Genomic DNA, 16639 nt, shown 5'->3' on the forward strand with positions numbered 1-16639 from the left:
AAAGAATCCACTCCAGAAGGAGCTAAAAGTAGCAACAGGACCGAAGCCAAAAGAGTCCCTGAGTGGTGAGAGCCCGTTGAGGAGAGTGCAATAGAGCAAGTGGGGTCCCAGAGGAGTGGTCCTGCAGTGACTGAGTTGGAGAAACTAGAAAACTCATGGTGGAGCTTCATAGCCTGGCCTGAAGAAGGCAAAACCCACTATCCAGACAGGGGCAATTCAGAATGGGCTGCTGGATGCAGCACTGATTGGCCTATCGGAGACAGTGCATAGGAAGAAGGCACTGCAGTGAGCCCACAGGGAGGTGCTGTGGAGAACCCCAAGGCAGGCACCATGGAAAGCCCAGAAAGAGATGCCATAGAGGCCCCAGAGAGAGAGGCTGCAGAGGAGCCAATGTGTGGCACTACAGAGGGGCTGGGAACTGGTACTATAGCGATTTCCGAGGGTGCTGTCACAAATGCAAGAGAGAAGGCACCAGATGCCAGAGAGCACCCACAACTGGTGTCAAAGGAACCACTATATGATGTCCCACAGCCAGTCCAAAGAGTCCGGCCAAGGCAAGATTGGAAGCTAAGCTAGCAATGGGCTCAATTAAAGGACTGGGGGTACATACTGGGTGAAAGGGCACAGTAGCTGCTTGTTGTCTGGGGTAACCCTAATGGGTGGGATTGAATGTAGTGTTACCCTAGAACCCTGACCCCAAGCCTATCTAACACTACTTCCCTGATGGGTACAAGCTGAGGGGGGGTATGTGATTAAGTGCTTTTATTTTCCCCCCTTTAAACCTGTGCAGGACCAGGCATTTAGCCTGCTCCACCCTAAATCCCATAGAGGGAGAGAGAGCTCTATGGGTGGGACCCTGCAGGGCAGGAAGAGTTTTGTGGGCGGGCCCCTGCTGGGACATTAAGACTGTAAATCCAGCTGGGATCAGGAGGCCTGCATCTCCAGGATCAAGCAGCTCCTGTCCCTCTCTGCTGAAGGCTTGTGAGTACACTGTCCTGAGGTAAGACAGTCTACTGTGACATTGTTATGATATTGGTAATAATAAAACTTGAAATTGCATTAGGAAAGGTTAGGGTAGTATGGTTTTCTACTCCAGCCCAGAAGACTTGCTTGGTCATCCTCACAGGCAGGCATTTCTTTTGCTAATATCATGACTCTTTCCCATTAAGCCATATCTGTCTAAATGACCAAATAATCATAACCAAATAGGGATTATGATTTTGTTTTAAAAAATGACTTCTACCATTTTACCCAGCACCGATGTCAGACCTACTGGTCTATATTTTCCTGCATCAGACCTGGACTTCTTGTTATAAATTGATGTTATGTTGTGACTAGGGATGTGAATCGTTTTTTGACGATTTAAAATATCGTCTGATATATTTTAAATCGTCAAAAATCGTTAGAGCCGCGATACAATAACAATTCCCCCGATTTATCGTCAAAAAATCATAAATCGGGGGAAGGGGGAGTGCGGGAAAACCGGCACACTAAAACAAGCCTAAAACCCACCCCAACCCTTTACAATAAATCCCCCACCCTCCCGAACCCCCCCCCCAATGCCTTAAATTACCTGGGGTCCAGAGGAAGGGTCCTGGTGTGATCTCTTTCTCTCGGACCTCCGTGCATTGTAGAAATGGTGCCGGCGCTACCTTTGACCTGTCATATGACAGGGCAAAGGTAGCGCTGGCGCCATTTTGTTTTTTTGTCCCCCGACGGCAGGAGATCGCTCCCGGACCCCCGCTGGACCCCCAGGGACTTTTGGCCAGCTTGGGGGGGCCTCCTGACCCCCACAAGACTTGCCAAAAGTCCAGCGGGGGTCCGGAACGACCTCCTGCAGTCGAACCGTGTTGCCGTACGGCCGACGCCATTTTGCGCCAAAATGGCGTCGGCCGTACAGCAACACGATTCGACTGCAGGAGGTCGTTCCGAACCCCCGCTGGACTTTTGGCAAGTCTTGTGGGGGCCTCCTGACCCCCCCCCCCAAGCTGGCCAAAAGTCCCTGGGGGTCCAGCGGGGGTCCGGGAGCGATCTCCTGCCGTCGGGAGACAAAAAAACAAAATGGTGCCAGCGCTACCTTTGACCTGTCATATGACAGGTCAAAGGTAGCGCCGGCGCCATTTCTACAACGCACGGAGGTCCGAGAGAAAGAGATCACACCGGGACCCTTCCTCTGGACCCCAGGTAATTTAAGGCATGTGGGGGGGGGGTTCGGGAGGGTGGGGGATTTATTGTAAAGGGTTGGGGTGGGTTTTAGGCTTGTTTTAGTGTGCCGGTTTTCCCGCCCTCCCCCCCCCCACTAGACCCCAGGTAATTTAAGGCATTTTGGGGGGGTTCGGGAGGGTGGGGGATTTATTTTAAAGGGTCGGGGTGGGTTTTAGGGATGTTTTAGTGTGCCGGTTTTCGATTTACACGATTTACACGATTTAAACGATATTTAAAAAACCCAAACTGCGACGATCCGATTCCCTCCCCCTCCCAGCCGAAATCGATCGTTAAGACGATTGACCACACGATTCACATCTCTAGTTGTGACTGTTTTAAATGATAATTTACAGATTACTAGTAATAGCTTTGCAATTTCATGTTTGTATTCTTTAGGATTCTAAGGAGGATACCATTCACTCCTGGTGATTTGTTAATCTTTAGTTCGTCACTGTGATCTCATTACATTTTTCATTATCGCGGAGACTTGCTTTGCTCAGAATCACCAGCATCAAAGAATATTTCTGGTGTGGGTATGTTCCCAGCATCTCCTCAGTAGAGACTAAGTCAAATAAATCATTTCATTTTTCTGCTATTTCCTTGTCTTCCCTGGGCACCCCTTTTACCACTCGATCATCTAGTGGACCAGCTGACTCCCTCTCAGTCTTTTTTATATCAATGTTTTGGTTCTATGACTGATATACCATTTGACGGTGCATTACTTCACGCTTGTGTATATGCTGAAGAATAATGTGAGCAATTTTCAAAAAGCTGAACCACAACTTAGCCAGTTAGGTCTAGGCAAATGTTCAGTCATAACCTAGCCAACTAGGTTGAGGCTTAAAATCCATTCAAGCCCAACCAGTCAACACATAGTTAGCTAGATTTGCACCTGCTGTCCCTGCAGACAGGGATAGATGATGGGTAAACTTAGCTATTACTGAAAATCAGCACTAGCCAGTTGAGTTGCCCCCTCGTTCCTACCCGTCCCCCCGTCCCCCGCCTCAGACTCCAAGACTGCCTCTGAAGCTACCCACATTTACTCTGCCTAAATCTAGCCAGCAAGTGAAACTAGACTACTTGATGTAAGTGTTTGCAGGCAGGGGCTGTTTAAGGCTAAAGCAATCAATGTGACTGCACTGAGTCCCACTATTCCTGAGGGCGCCATGCGAGCAGACTGGGAGCAGCCATAATATATAACCTCCAACATTCCCCAAATCACTTTTACCCACATCATTATTTTGCTGCTATGTCTATCTTATGGAGCACCACAAAAAAGCTGCTTGTTTTTCTGACCTGCAGCAGGAAGAGACCGGCAGGATGCCAAACCTGTCCTCACTCCAGTGTTCAAGTGCATTGCAAGATGAGAGAGGTTTTCTATTTTTGGCAAAATGGGGGGAAAGGGAAATTTCTTTTTTTTGTAGCTGAGTGTGGGACATGATTATACATTTCTTTGCTACAAATGTATGTGTGTGTGGGGGGTGGGGATGAAGTGAGAGGCCTCCAAATTTGGTGCTGCTTTCGATCCAAACTTTCTTAAACTAGATTTGTTTGCAGGGCGAAATGAAAACTATCCTCAATACGTTAACTCGGTGCACGAAGTTATACATACCATAGTATTATCTGCAATTACATAAAGTTCAACATATTTCTTCTTCTTCTTCTTTAACATCTCTTCTTTCTAAACAAAAATGAGAAGAAAAGATTATTGTGTTTATTCCTGTTCTAGAAAAGGATCTAGCACCTTTGTATCTGCTGATTGCACTGTGTCCTCCTAAGCTTGTGTGCCAGTATGTGACAGTATTTGCAGCTGCAGGGTATTGGCTAAGACCGCAGAAAGTGAAGGACATGGGCATGGCCCACATAGGATACATGTGTGGTCTGTGTGGAAACCCAACTCAAAGGAAAGTGCAGACATTGATAAAAGATGATCGATGTCTTCTGACAAGCCGTGGGAAGATAGTACAGAAGGAGAACAAACATTTGGATACGAAAGAAAGAGTATAATGTTTGGATGCAGATGGTCTAGGGGAAAGGAAGCCAGGCCAGAATGATGTATTTAGAAATGATCAATACTGGGCAAAGGTAGCTACAAAAATAAAATGTGTATAAGCCTTGTAAGACTGTGATATAAGCAAGGAGGGATCTTATGCATTCCTACTTCCCAGACACTCATACTGTGATTGGCAATCATTTATTTCCTATAATAAATATTTTACTAAATTTCTAAAATATCTCTGAGTCTTGTGTCTGGTATATTGGGGCCAAGAACCATATAGTAATATTTTTTTATATTCCACTTTCTGGTACTTCAAAGCAGATTACATACAGGTATGGAAGCTATTTCCCTCTTCCCAGTGGGCTTACAATCTAATAGGGTCATTTATCAAAATGTGGTAAGGTGTTTTTGCATGTGATAGCACCATATTGTGATGCTTTGGCTAAGAGAGAGAGAGAGAAAGAGAGAAAGAGAAACTAGCCATAATGCCCTCATCCTAGATAGGTATTTATATTAGAGATGTGAATCGGAACCGGAATCGGTTCGGATTCCGGTTCTGATTCACATGTGTTTTTTTTTTTCATCGGGCCCGATCGCGGTTTTGTTTATCGGCTGCGCCCAAGCCGATAAACAAAAAACCCACCCCGACCCTTTAAAACTAATACCTTAGCCAGCCATCCAGTGCTCCTACTATGTGACAGGGTCCGGCCAATGGCACGGATACCCTGTCACATGGTAAGGGCAAAGGGCCGTCGGGAGGGTGGGGGAAGCTAAGGTATTAGTTTTAAAGGGTCGGGGTGGGTTTAGGGGTTATTTTTGTGTGCCGTTTTTCCCGCTCTCCCCCCAAATGATAAGAGAACCCCCACGATCAATATCGTGGGGTTTTCCTATTGTTTTGGGGGAGCCTCCTATTTCTGACGATTTTGAAAATATCGCCCGATATTTTCAATCATCCAAAGCCCGATGCATATCCCTAATTTATATGGGAAGCCCACCTAGAAATTCGAGGTGAGGTTTAGGTAGTAGTGTAGGGGTTAGGGGCCACTTTGACATTCCAAGTGAGACGTACGAACAGAGCAGTGCTCTCTTGTGAAGATTTGATGACCCTCGGAGTGAGGAAACTCACTCAAAGATGAGATTTGTGCAGTGTTCTTTCAACCTAGCTTGATATCATCAACCCCTACACTACTACCTAAACCTCACCTCGAGTTAATAGGTGGGCCTCCCATAGAGATATAAATACCTATCTAGGGTAAGGGCACTATAGCTCTCTCTCTCTCTCTCTCCCCAGTGGTTGTATGTAGAAAATACCACATTCTAGCTCCTATCTCAAAGTACAAAATTGTTATCACAATTTGTGGTAATTTAGGTATTAGCATAAGCTGCCTATTACCATAAAACACACCCCTTTTTCTATCACAGGCATTTAGTGCATTTTGATAAATCCAAGCCTAAACGTACCTGAGGCAATGGAGGGTCAAGTGACTTGCCCAAGGTGACAAGGAATGATAGAGGGAGTTGAACCCTAGTTTCCCTGTTTTATAGCCTACTGCTCTAACCATCAGGCTACTTCTCTACTCCATGAGAGTAGTTTTTAGATCCATGAACCTCACTCGGCATCATATGGGATTTTCTGGTTCATGGGTTGTTTTATTTCAAAATATTTTATTGTAGATTGCTGTTACTGTCTGTGCTCTTCCAAGAAATCTTGCTCATAATGGAGACCAGTGTCACATAGATTTCAGTATCATAAGATTAACATATCATAAAAATAGGAATTTTACCCTGACAGGTCTAGCTGGCTAACTCTGTATATACCTAGCTAAATCGATTTTGAAAATTGTCCTCAAATGATCAGGATACTAAAAGGAAAATTTAAAACAATCCAGGAATATAAGACATTTGAAGTTAAAATAATCAGATAATTCAGAGCTGAGAAGAAAGAATTCATCAAAGACTTGGGTTTCTTAACTCACAAACTATAAAATTCCACTGCCTCTCAGTTTCTGATTATTCTAATCCATGAATCCCTCCCCCCTCACACCTTGCCTTTGACTTCGCCTTCACACTGTCATTGGGATAAATTTTGGGATTCACTTGTATTTTCTGGCAATGTCATCTTTTGTTCATTCTGTTTGGACCTGAAGAAGGGCGTGTCAATTCTCAAAAGCTAGTCAAGAATTGTAGTCTAATAAAAAGGTATCACTTTTTATTACTTATTTATTAACCTTTATTTCCATGCATAAAAAGCAAAAACAGTCATCACATCAGCAACATAAATATGATGTAAAGAAATCTAATAGCAACCACTAAAACTATATTTTAAGTCATATTAATTCATTAAAAATCTAAAATAATATACAATAAATAAAAATAATAATAAAAATAATTGACATTTAAATCATTAAAATTGTCAGCATAGTATATACTGCTTAAAAAATGTAACTTTGGATTTCCCAAACTCAACTGATAAAATACCTCAACTTAATGACTACCAATATGTAATGATATGATACCAAATAATTCTTAAAAGATTTTATGAGGTTAATTCATGGAGTTAGCAGGTGGGTTTTCTTTACTTAAATTAGATTTGTGATTAACACAATATTTCCCATTCTGACATCTTCTGATCAGTACATTATCTGTTTGGAAAATGTGAAATTTCTGGTTGGCCATTTGATCATAGGCCATGGTTCTAGGAGGAATTCTAATGAGCAGGAAATTATTTGATGATTAATATGGAGTGACTCTGCCCATCACTTAATATTTTTCTTCTGCTACTGGAATGATCCTCTTTACGAATGATATTGATACTTTGCATGAATTAAAGTTAAAAGATCATCAGAATAAGGCTACAAATAATGAAGACAAAATTAAATGATGATCACACAGCAAGATTCTGAGATTATCCTGGATCCCGAGCTCAAAGTAAACAAGATTAATGCAGACTTTTAGATATTTCTCAGCATTATCAACTGGTAGTTGGTGAGGTTTCAAAGTCCAAACCAACTGACAAACTGGATGTGACATCCCTGGAGCCAATTAAAGTGTGTTATCATGTAGAAGCTGCATTGTGCTATTTCACTTCATAAATGGAATTGCAGGGATGGATGAGAAAGAAGTGATTACCCCTAAAAGACTGGTGACTTTGGAGCAGTATTTGAAGACTCCCATTGCTTAGCGCTTTTGGCCATTCATGCTTTTACTTTGCTCTTAATTAGCCACACTTGAGTTTGCTATCTATAAAGGTATAGTGTACAACTCCTTATCCATTCAAGGTGTGGCCAATTAAGCTCACAGGTTTTGGACATTCACCATTGACTTATGGGGGGTCTCTCACAGAAGGAGTGAAAGACCTTTGTCCTCCTTGTGAGATCTCTGTTTCTGAAATGCAATTGGTGAGTGCTCATTGTTATAGTCACCTGCTCAGCTTTGCAATTTGGGATCATCAAAGTACAACTATTCTGACTGTTAATCTTCTCAATGAGTCCAGAGCGTTGAGAACCGTGGTGGGTGGGGAGAGTGGTTCCTGCTCTAGGAAAAAAAGAGCTCTTTCTTAGTGAATTCAGCTTCAGAATGGATTTCCACTTTAAAATTGGATATCTTTTTTTTAAATTTATTTACAAGCAGCTTAATGTAGTCCTAAACAGGTCAAACTCTTTGATTTCTTTTCCTAAGACGACTGGCCAGTGTTATCTTCTGAGCACATTTGACAATTCTCAGCTTGCACTTACCTTATGGCTGCGCTCAAGTGGAGAGAATGTGAGAGCTTGTTCCACATCCCAGGATGAACTGGTTACACCACAGAACCTGCTGGCATTTTCCAGACTTTCGTAGTTGTAGATGGCATGCTCCTCGTGATCCGCCAGCTGCAGGGGTGTAATTCCATATTTCTGATCACGAACTTTGAGAAATCCACTGCAAACCAGTAGAAGTTCTTAGTTTAGAAAGTCATAATTCCTAGTCTATTTGTGTAATATAGGAAGTAATGTAATATAGGAAGTAATAGGAAGTAATAAATAATATATTCAAGTGAATACAATATGTGAATAATTATTACAAAATGTAACCACTGTATTCATCTAGTACACCTGCACTTGCTGTTTCCTGGTTCTGTTGCTTTTCCTTTTAATTTTATGCCTAGAGGTCCTCTATGAATTGTTCCTCACAATATTTTTAAAATAAAACATACACATTTTATTATGTCCACACCCTGTTGTTAAAACAATACTTTTTTTCCTTCCTGAGTCCAGTTTTCATATGATATTCCTACCGTGCTTATAGCCATGGATTCTTTAAATCTTCCCCTAAAACTTCCTTTCTCCTCTGCTACCCCAGCCAATCAATCTGCAATTCGAGGTCTGCCCACCCTTGAATTGGAGCTCCCCCCTCACCTTGCAAGCAACTGAAAGCTTACCTTAAACCATTGCAGGTACTAATGCTGACTAAAGAGTTATCTTCTTCCTGGATATAACCTTGATAGTTGCAGTGGTCCTATAATTAAAGTATATAATACATCTATATCTATATATATACACACACACACACACTGTATGTAGCTAGTTTAATTATAGCTGCACTATGAAAACATTCTTTATTCTTAGCCAACTAAAGAAAAAGGGTAACCAACTGCTATATCTAAACTTGGATAAAACATCTGATCTAGGGGTTATACATCTTGCCAATTCAATAATGTACTTGAAATAAGTGAGACTCATAGTCTTGAAAAGGTAATCAAAGAAAGGAAATGATTTCGTTACCATGGTTGGAAGGCTAGTGGTTACTTCTTGACCATTTTCCAAGTAGTAAGTTTCAGTGAAATTGTTGGCTGTTAGATCACTAAAAGAATACAAAAGGCCAATTATTCCAGCTAATTATTAAGCCCTGGAGATGACAAACAGAAGGCAAGGAGCAGAGGATGTCCACTGACGGTCTTCCAGTACAGCTGTGTTTAATGAGGGAGCCTGTACATCAGTATCATATAAGACGTCCAATAACTGTCTCAGAGCTGGTGACACACACAGTTGTATTTGCAAATTAATTTTATCTGACTTTAGGCATATTTGACTCTGTTAATGTGGAAAAAGCTAGGGGGAGGGGATTAGAGAAAAAAATCCTTAAAGTGATGCAGACTGAAGGAATAAGAAAGAAGAGATTTCCATAGAGGTGACATTATTTGCTGAAGGAGTAGGATCCCCTACAGCCATTGAGTTTTAGCTTCTATTTTGAATTACTTTAGTGCATATTACTGTATGTTCCTGTACTGTAACTTCCAAAAGGAAAAAGGGGAATGGCATCCAGTTTGTAGGTACAGCTTCTGACTGTGTAAACCCTTCAAGCAAAGGTGGCAGAGCCCTAAGCCTCAGTGCAAACAAAGCTACAAGGAGCTTGGTAGGATAGGTCTAGACATTAGGCCTCTGGCTCTGCCATTGTGGTTTTAAGCCACCTGTGTTAGTTTAGTATTATCTAAAGAGAAAATGAAATTAATTACTTCCCCAAGCGAAATGGCCCTAGAAAGTATAGAAGTAGGTGGATCTTGTTTTACTCATGGCATTATCACCTGGACTAATGCGAATATCAGCACAGCCATGCTAGTGGTGTTCCATATGGGTTCTGGTTATGCCAATTCTGGGAGCGTTCAATAGGATAGGATCATCTCAGCTGAAACATCAGTAAGACTGGTGAAGTTCTTCCTAAGAATGATCTAATGGCGCTATGTCATTAGGGACAGGCTAAATCTGTCCTGGTTGTGCCCCCCTCCCATTGCATCTATAGACCTGCTTTGCTTTAGAAACTGGAACTACAAGTCCATAGATGCAGTGCAAAGCCAGGACTGGCTCAGCCTTCCCTTTACAAGGCACAGTCTGGTCACCTTAGTGCCACTTGGAGATCTTGCCACTGGGATTACTATGAATATCAGAGTGAATGAGCAACTTCCTGCAGGGGTGCGCTGGGCACAGAGCACGGCTCGACACACGATGCAAAACGTGCATCCAATCAAGCACGTGGGTAATAGCGTTCATCACATGTAAAGTCATGTTGATGAGACTATTACCTAAGCACGTGGGTAATAGCGTTCATCACATGTAAAGTCATGTTGATGAGACTATTACCTACTTACCCCACCCCGATGCGCACATTTAACCCGCAAAAATGAACGCCTGCCCAGACCTGGCGTTAATTCTTGAGGAGCCCAAAAAAATTACAAAAAAGCAGAAAATACTGCTTTTCTGTTCCTTTTTTCTGTTCCTCTGACTTAATATCATTGCGATATTAAGTCGGAGAAACCAAAATAGGAGAATTTAGAAAAAAAAAAAGTGTGCCGCGGTCAGGTTAGGGAAACAGACACTCATAAAATTGAGCATCCATTTTCCTAACCAGCTGACAGCCACCTCTCCTGGGCGCCCTCTGCTGAGGAGGCACTAGGGGCACACAAATTCCCCTGGCGCCTCCGTTTTACTGCAGCATCCAATTTAAAATTAAATCAGGCGCCCGGGAGAGGTGAATCAGCGCTCGTTAAGGGAGCGTGCGCTCAATCCCGCGCACCCGTTTAACGCACGCCGATATTGCATCGGCTTGTATAGGTGGTAAACGTAGGTCCTCTCTGCATGCAGTTTTATCCACAGTAGGGGATGGTGATCCTAGGTGCAGGGTTAGAGAGAGGGGTTTGTGCTTGTGTGCATACTTTTGGATGTTCTAAAGTAGAACGGTAACTTTAATACTGGCATACGGGCGCACGCCAAGAGACACGTCCATTTGATATGTGCATATATGTGTGCATGTTATAAAATAGCTGGTCGTGCGTACATGTGCATGCCATTTGAAATGGGTGCACATGTGAACACAAATGCTGCTGCTGCTACTGCTCAAGTAGGGGAATTTTATAAGGGACGAGCACTGATGCCATACGTAGTTTTCCCAGTTCGTTCCCAGTTCACCCAGTTAAGGGATAGGACTTCCAAACGCCCTTAGTTTACTAGTCTCCCTTTCCCCCTGTTTAAAACCCTATTGACTATTTTTATTTTATTACTTACACGCCATCCATAGCAGTAGTAAAGTTACGTGGCGGTGGGCCCTGGCACGCGTCCGTGTAAGTATTTATGCACCCATCTCTTACCTTCCCTCCCAGCATGCCCATGCTCCTCCCCTTTTTCACAACGTCTGACTTGGGCGCCTAGCGGGAGATACGCGTGTATAAGGGCAGCTTTCAAAATTCGCTCGGCACGCACCAGCTCAGCTTGTTCACATATCTCCCAGTTTTGGTGTGCATAGGGCTTTTAAAATTCACCTTTGTGTGTGGAATTTGTTTCAGAAAAATCTACCTGCACAAGTTAGCAGGTATAAACATGTGTGGACAGTTTTTCTGATAATTTTCAAAGGGAAGGTATGAGTGTACTTTCCCTTTGCAAATCAGTGTGAAGTCCATAGGTAAAAAAGTACTCAGACTTTACAGCAATGCAGGACATTTTAATTGCACTTCTTTACTGCATGCTACTTGTAAAATTGCACATGCTGTAAAATATAGCATGCATAGTAAAAATAGCACGCACTAAAGAAAACAACAAAATGAACTGAAAATAAAAAAAAAGAAACAAAATAAATGAAACAAATATTTTCCATGCACACCTCTCCAGTTCATTAATTACAAGGCATTACAATAATTGTAGTAATTTTAGTAGTTGCAGCTTGGGCTAATTGACACAGAGGAAACATTGTATGAAGCCCACAATTACCAGGCCTCAGCACTCACTCATGTGGAGTGAGTGTTGAGGATTTATTTTTTTGTGTGTGCTGAGGATTTATTTTTTTAAGTGTGAATGGATTTCCTTCATAATGAAACCACTATTGCATACATCATGGAATGCCAAGCCCGCTGTCTTTGAAATAGAGGAGAAAAGTCCCTGTTCTCTGTTCTTAAATGAATCTCTACCAGACTGTTTTTTTCTTTCTTGCTGCATTTAAAAAAGGTTTGGACAAGTTCCTGGGGGGGAAGTCCATTAACCATTATTAAGGTAGAGTCGCAGATACCCACTGCTTATTCTTGGGATAAGCAGCTTGGATTCTATCTACCTCTTGAGATCCTGCCAGGTACTTGTGACCTGGCTTGGCCAATGTTGGAAACAGGATACTGGGCTTGATGGACCTTTGGTCTGATTCAGTCTGGCGAGTCTTATGTACATTACTGTATGTTTTTTGAATATTTATTTTATATTTTTGCCTATGGCACTTTCAACAACTGCACCTTCTGAAAATGAATACTAAATGGCAGTGTGCAAAGTGCTATAAGCAGTTTTTAATCATGTTTTGCCAAAAATTAAGAGTTCCCTGTCCATAAGCAGGGAAGGGGCAGCACCCATCGCAAGTGAAAAGAGAAACTGCCAATCATTGCATATAATGGACCACAGTGCATGTGTGTTCAATATGAATCTATATAGCTAGGTGGTCTCTGAAGGCCAGGGCCAGAACCACATAAAGACATATCTTATTATCTTTAAACATATGTAGCACCACTGACCATATTCACAAGCATAGAAACATACATACAGTAACAGAGAGCAAGAAAAGAATGACATTACTTGGTCTTTTCCAGGTGAAGCACCTGTTCCTTCCCATCTATCTTCAGTTTATATTGCACAATGGCTGGGTATTCTCCCTAAAAAATATCAATGATACAGGCAATAAGTATGAAAATAGTCTTTTAGAAACACTTTTGTCTGGATGCTAGACATATAAATCAAATAACATGAAAACACAGATTTCAATACATCACTCTCTAATTTGGGCTCTGAATTATAAAGAATTTATTGGCACAATCAACTTGTGTAGTATTTACTTTTAATAATGTACAGTGATTTTTTTTTTGTGATAATCTCATCCTAATCCATAGTTAGTTAACAATTTAGTATTTAAATCCTACTTCTCTATAATAAGTACATTTTCCCTAGACCCTTGTTTCTCTTGATTAGACTGTGAGCAGGGGCTGTCTCTTGTGTGCATTTGATCAGCACTGCCCGCATCTAGTTGTACTGTAGAAATATAAGTAGTAGTAGTAACATTATAAACACCATGAAGATGGGGAAGAAAGATTACTTTTACTAGGGGAATACAGTGCAGGATGTGTGATTAATGGAAATGGACTAAGCCTGTGTAATTCTATTGGAGCTTTTGGAAAAAAAATTCTCATTACAACAAAATAAACTGAATCTGTCTTAGTCATTCTCAGTGCTATTCTATATTCAGTACAAATTACAGTTTACTTAAAAAAAAATTATTCGCAGGCTGCATGGGGGAGATGGAAATGGTATCTTACCTCCATGTCCTCTTTGTATTGTGCATAAATGTTTTGAGGGTGCACCACTTCATACTTTACCGTAGGCGGTGGTCTTATAAAACTTGCTGAAAGAAGGAAATACCAATCAAAACAGATTGATAGACTAATTATCATGCAATTTATCGTGCAACTGTGCCATAGGCTCTGCCATGAACAGATGCACAAAGTACATACAATCTATTTGCATTCATTGTATGGTATTGTGAAGTGGGCTACCAATCAGGTACTATATGTGTACAGAAAAATGCCATCTATCCTCTTATTAATATAGGAGGAAGACTTGTGCTTACTATGTTAGTTCACATGAATATGTAGAGTTAACGGTCAAGCAACGACGAGTGAGGTAATCAAATTTGCAGATGATACAAAATTGTTCAGAGTAGTTAAATCACAAGCAGATTGTGATAAATTGCAGGAAGACCTTGTGAGAGTGGAAAATTGGGCATCCAAATGGCAGATGAAATTTAATGTGGACAAGTGCAAGGTGATGCATATAGGGAAAAATAACCCATGTTATAGTTACACAATGTTAGGTTCCATATTAGGTGCTACTACCCAAGAAAGAGATCTAGGCGTCATAGTGGATAACACATTGAAATCGTCGGTTCAGTGTGCTGCGTCAGTCAAAAAAGCAAACAGAATGTTGGGAATTATTAGAAAGGGAATGGTGAATAAAATGGAAAATGTCATAATGCCTCTGTATCGCTCCATGGTAAGACCGCACCTTGAATACTGTGTACAATTCTGGTCGCCGCATCTCAAAAAAGATATAATTGCGATGGAGAAGGTACAGAGAAGGGCTACCAAAATGATAAAGGGAATGGAACAGCTCCCCTATGAGGAAAGACTAAAGAGGTTAGGACTTTTCAGATTGGAGAAGAGACGGCTGAGGGGGGATATGATAGAGGTGTTTAAAATCATGAGAGGTCTAGAACGGGTTAATGTGAATAAGTTATTTACTCTTTCAGATAATAGAAAGACTAGGGGGCACTCCATTACGTTAGCATGTGGCACATTTAAAACTAATCGGAGAGAGTTCTTTTTTACTCAATGCACAATTAAACTCTGGAATTTGTTGCCAGAGGATGTGGTTAGTGCAGTTAGTATAGCTGTGTTTAAAAAAGGATTGGATAAGTTCTTGGAGGAGAAGTCCATTACCTGCTATTAATTGACTTAGAAAATAGCCATTGCTATTACTAGCAACGGTAACATGGAATAGACTTAGTTTTTGGGTACTTGCCAGGTTCTTATGGCCTGGATTGGCCACTGTTGGAAACAGGATGCTGGGCTTGATGGACCCTTGGTCTGACCCAGTATGGCATGTTCTTATGTTCTTATGTTGTGTGACCTTTTTATTGGACTAACTTAATATATCTGCAACAAGCTATAGAGTAACCTGAGGAAGAGAGGACAATTCTCACTCATCACACATGCATTGATAGTCCAATAAAAAGGAATGACCTACAACTTGTTTGCTGACCTTTAATTCTTAACATAGAGGGCAGCTTTCAGAAGCCATTTCAGAATTGCCTTCTGCGCAATAGGGGTAAACACAGACATTTTTTTGTAATTTAATTTTGTTGTGTTTTGTTTATTTTTTTCCTTTTTTTAGTTTGGTTTCTTTCATTTCTTTAAAATGAAAAAAAAATGAAACAAAACTTTAAAAAGGAAAAAAGAAAAGAAAAAAACAAATCACAAAAATATTGGGGCCTAGTTGAAGAAAACAAAATGCTGCAGGGCCTCCCTATTCTCCCCAGCCCTCAAACCATTTTAGCATATTTTCATTTCTTCAAGTGGGACAGCAGCAATCCCGGTCACTCCTGTGGTGCCAGCGGTGGGATTAGAAACGGCACTGACAAAGAGAGGCCGGCACCAAAACAGCGGCATCCTGGGTCTGGAGCAAATCTACAATGGTGTCGGCCTTGGTCTGCTGGCACCATTTCTAAACCTATCACCTGTGGGACCAGAGCAAACGGAGATCTCTTCTGCCCCAAGAGGAAAGAAAAATATGGGGAAAGGATTTGCAGGATTGGAGGTAATTAAAGGGGCTGTTGTTTAAAAAAAAAAAAAAAAAAGAAGAAGGGGCTGAAGAGGGTTTTTTAGGGGGAGGTCAGTAATGTTGAAAACTTAACAAAATTGTGATTATTTTATTTCAAAATCAAATTGAAACAAAATGGGAAATTTCATGAAAATTTCATTTCAAAATAATGCAGATACCTAGTATGAATGTCAAAGTGCCTGCTGGGATGAATAATACTTTTACCCGAGTGGAAGGTAAACAGGGTTAGGGCCAGGAAGGCAACGACATAGACAGTTTTGCATTTTCCAGACTATAGCAGGTTTTTTTTCAAGATAAAATACATACGCAGTAAAAGGAGGTGCAAATCTCTGCTGGTACTTTTTGCCTTGGGCGATTTTCAAAGAACTGGTGCTCACAGTTGAAAATTGCCCCAATACTGTATATTTTTATATGCAATCATTACTGCTCTAATTCAGCCAAAAGCTTACTAGACATTTTGAAATACTGAAACCATCATCTAATGTACCCAGCAGCTCTTCATGAGCTGGAACATACCTTGAACAGCCGTAGCCAGTATGAGTAGAAGGAGGAGGAGGCGATGTTGCAGCATTGCAAATTGCAAGTCTGACGTCTCCGCCCTGGACTCACTCTCCACTTTGGACGATGAGGGAGAATGAGTCCTTCTAGCTGTATTTATATCCCTGCCTCTAATGGTGATACCCAATGCTTACATCACAGCCCTATGCCCACAGATGGCATTGCATGGCTGAGCAGTGTGCTGACGATGGGGAGGGATAGAGAGAGAGAGAGAGTTTGAGGGTGTGGTACAGTGGCACAGTTATAATTCAGCTTTCACTACCAACAGTGTGCCCTTCAGAATCACACACACACACACACACCCACACTCATTAAACTGTGTGTGGGGCATCAGGGATCCAGAGAGGACAAAAGGTATACCGGTCCTTAAATTGTTGTACTGTAACTTGCTATAGCAGAAAGCAGGTGCATTATAGACTATAGCTGGCTGATGTTCCTTAATTCTGCCGGGTTCTGGCACATCCAATGCAGTGCTCTAGTGTCAGAG

The 16639-nt window shown here is 41.5% G+C and overlaps 1 protein-coding gene across 1 annotated transcript in view; it reads right to left on the reverse strand.

Moving 5' to 3' along the window:
* Positions 1-16204, reverse strand: part of LOC115092794 (disintegrin and metalloproteinase domain-containing protein 28-like) — a 141905-nt gene extending 125701 nt beyond the window's left edge. Inside the window, exons 1-7 of the mRNA XM_029604113.1 lie at positions 16111-16204; positions 13515-13600; positions 12781-12857; positions 8965-9043; positions 8622-8698; positions 7939-8122; positions 3818-3886 (exon numbers count right to left, since the gene is read on the reverse strand). Of these exons, the coding sequence (XP_029459973.1) occupies positions 3818-3886; positions 7939-8122; positions 8622-8698; positions 8965-9043; positions 12781-12857; positions 13515-13600; positions 16111-16165 (627 nt within the window). The 5' untranslated portion in view covers positions 16166-16204. The remainder of the gene's footprint in view (positions 1-3817; positions 3887-7938; positions 8123-8621; positions 8699-8964; positions 9044-12780; positions 12858-13514; positions 13601-16110) is intronic.
* Positions 16205-16639: the final 435 nt, after the last annotated feature.

The sequence above is a fragment of the Rhinatrema bivittatum genome, chromosome 5 (genome assembly GCF_901001135.1).
Source record: "Rhinatrema bivittatum chromosome 5, aRhiBiv1.1, whole genome shotgun sequence".
Lineage (NCBI taxonomy): Eukaryota > Metazoa > Chordata > Amphibia > Gymnophiona > Rhinatrematidae > Rhinatrema > Rhinatrema bivittatum.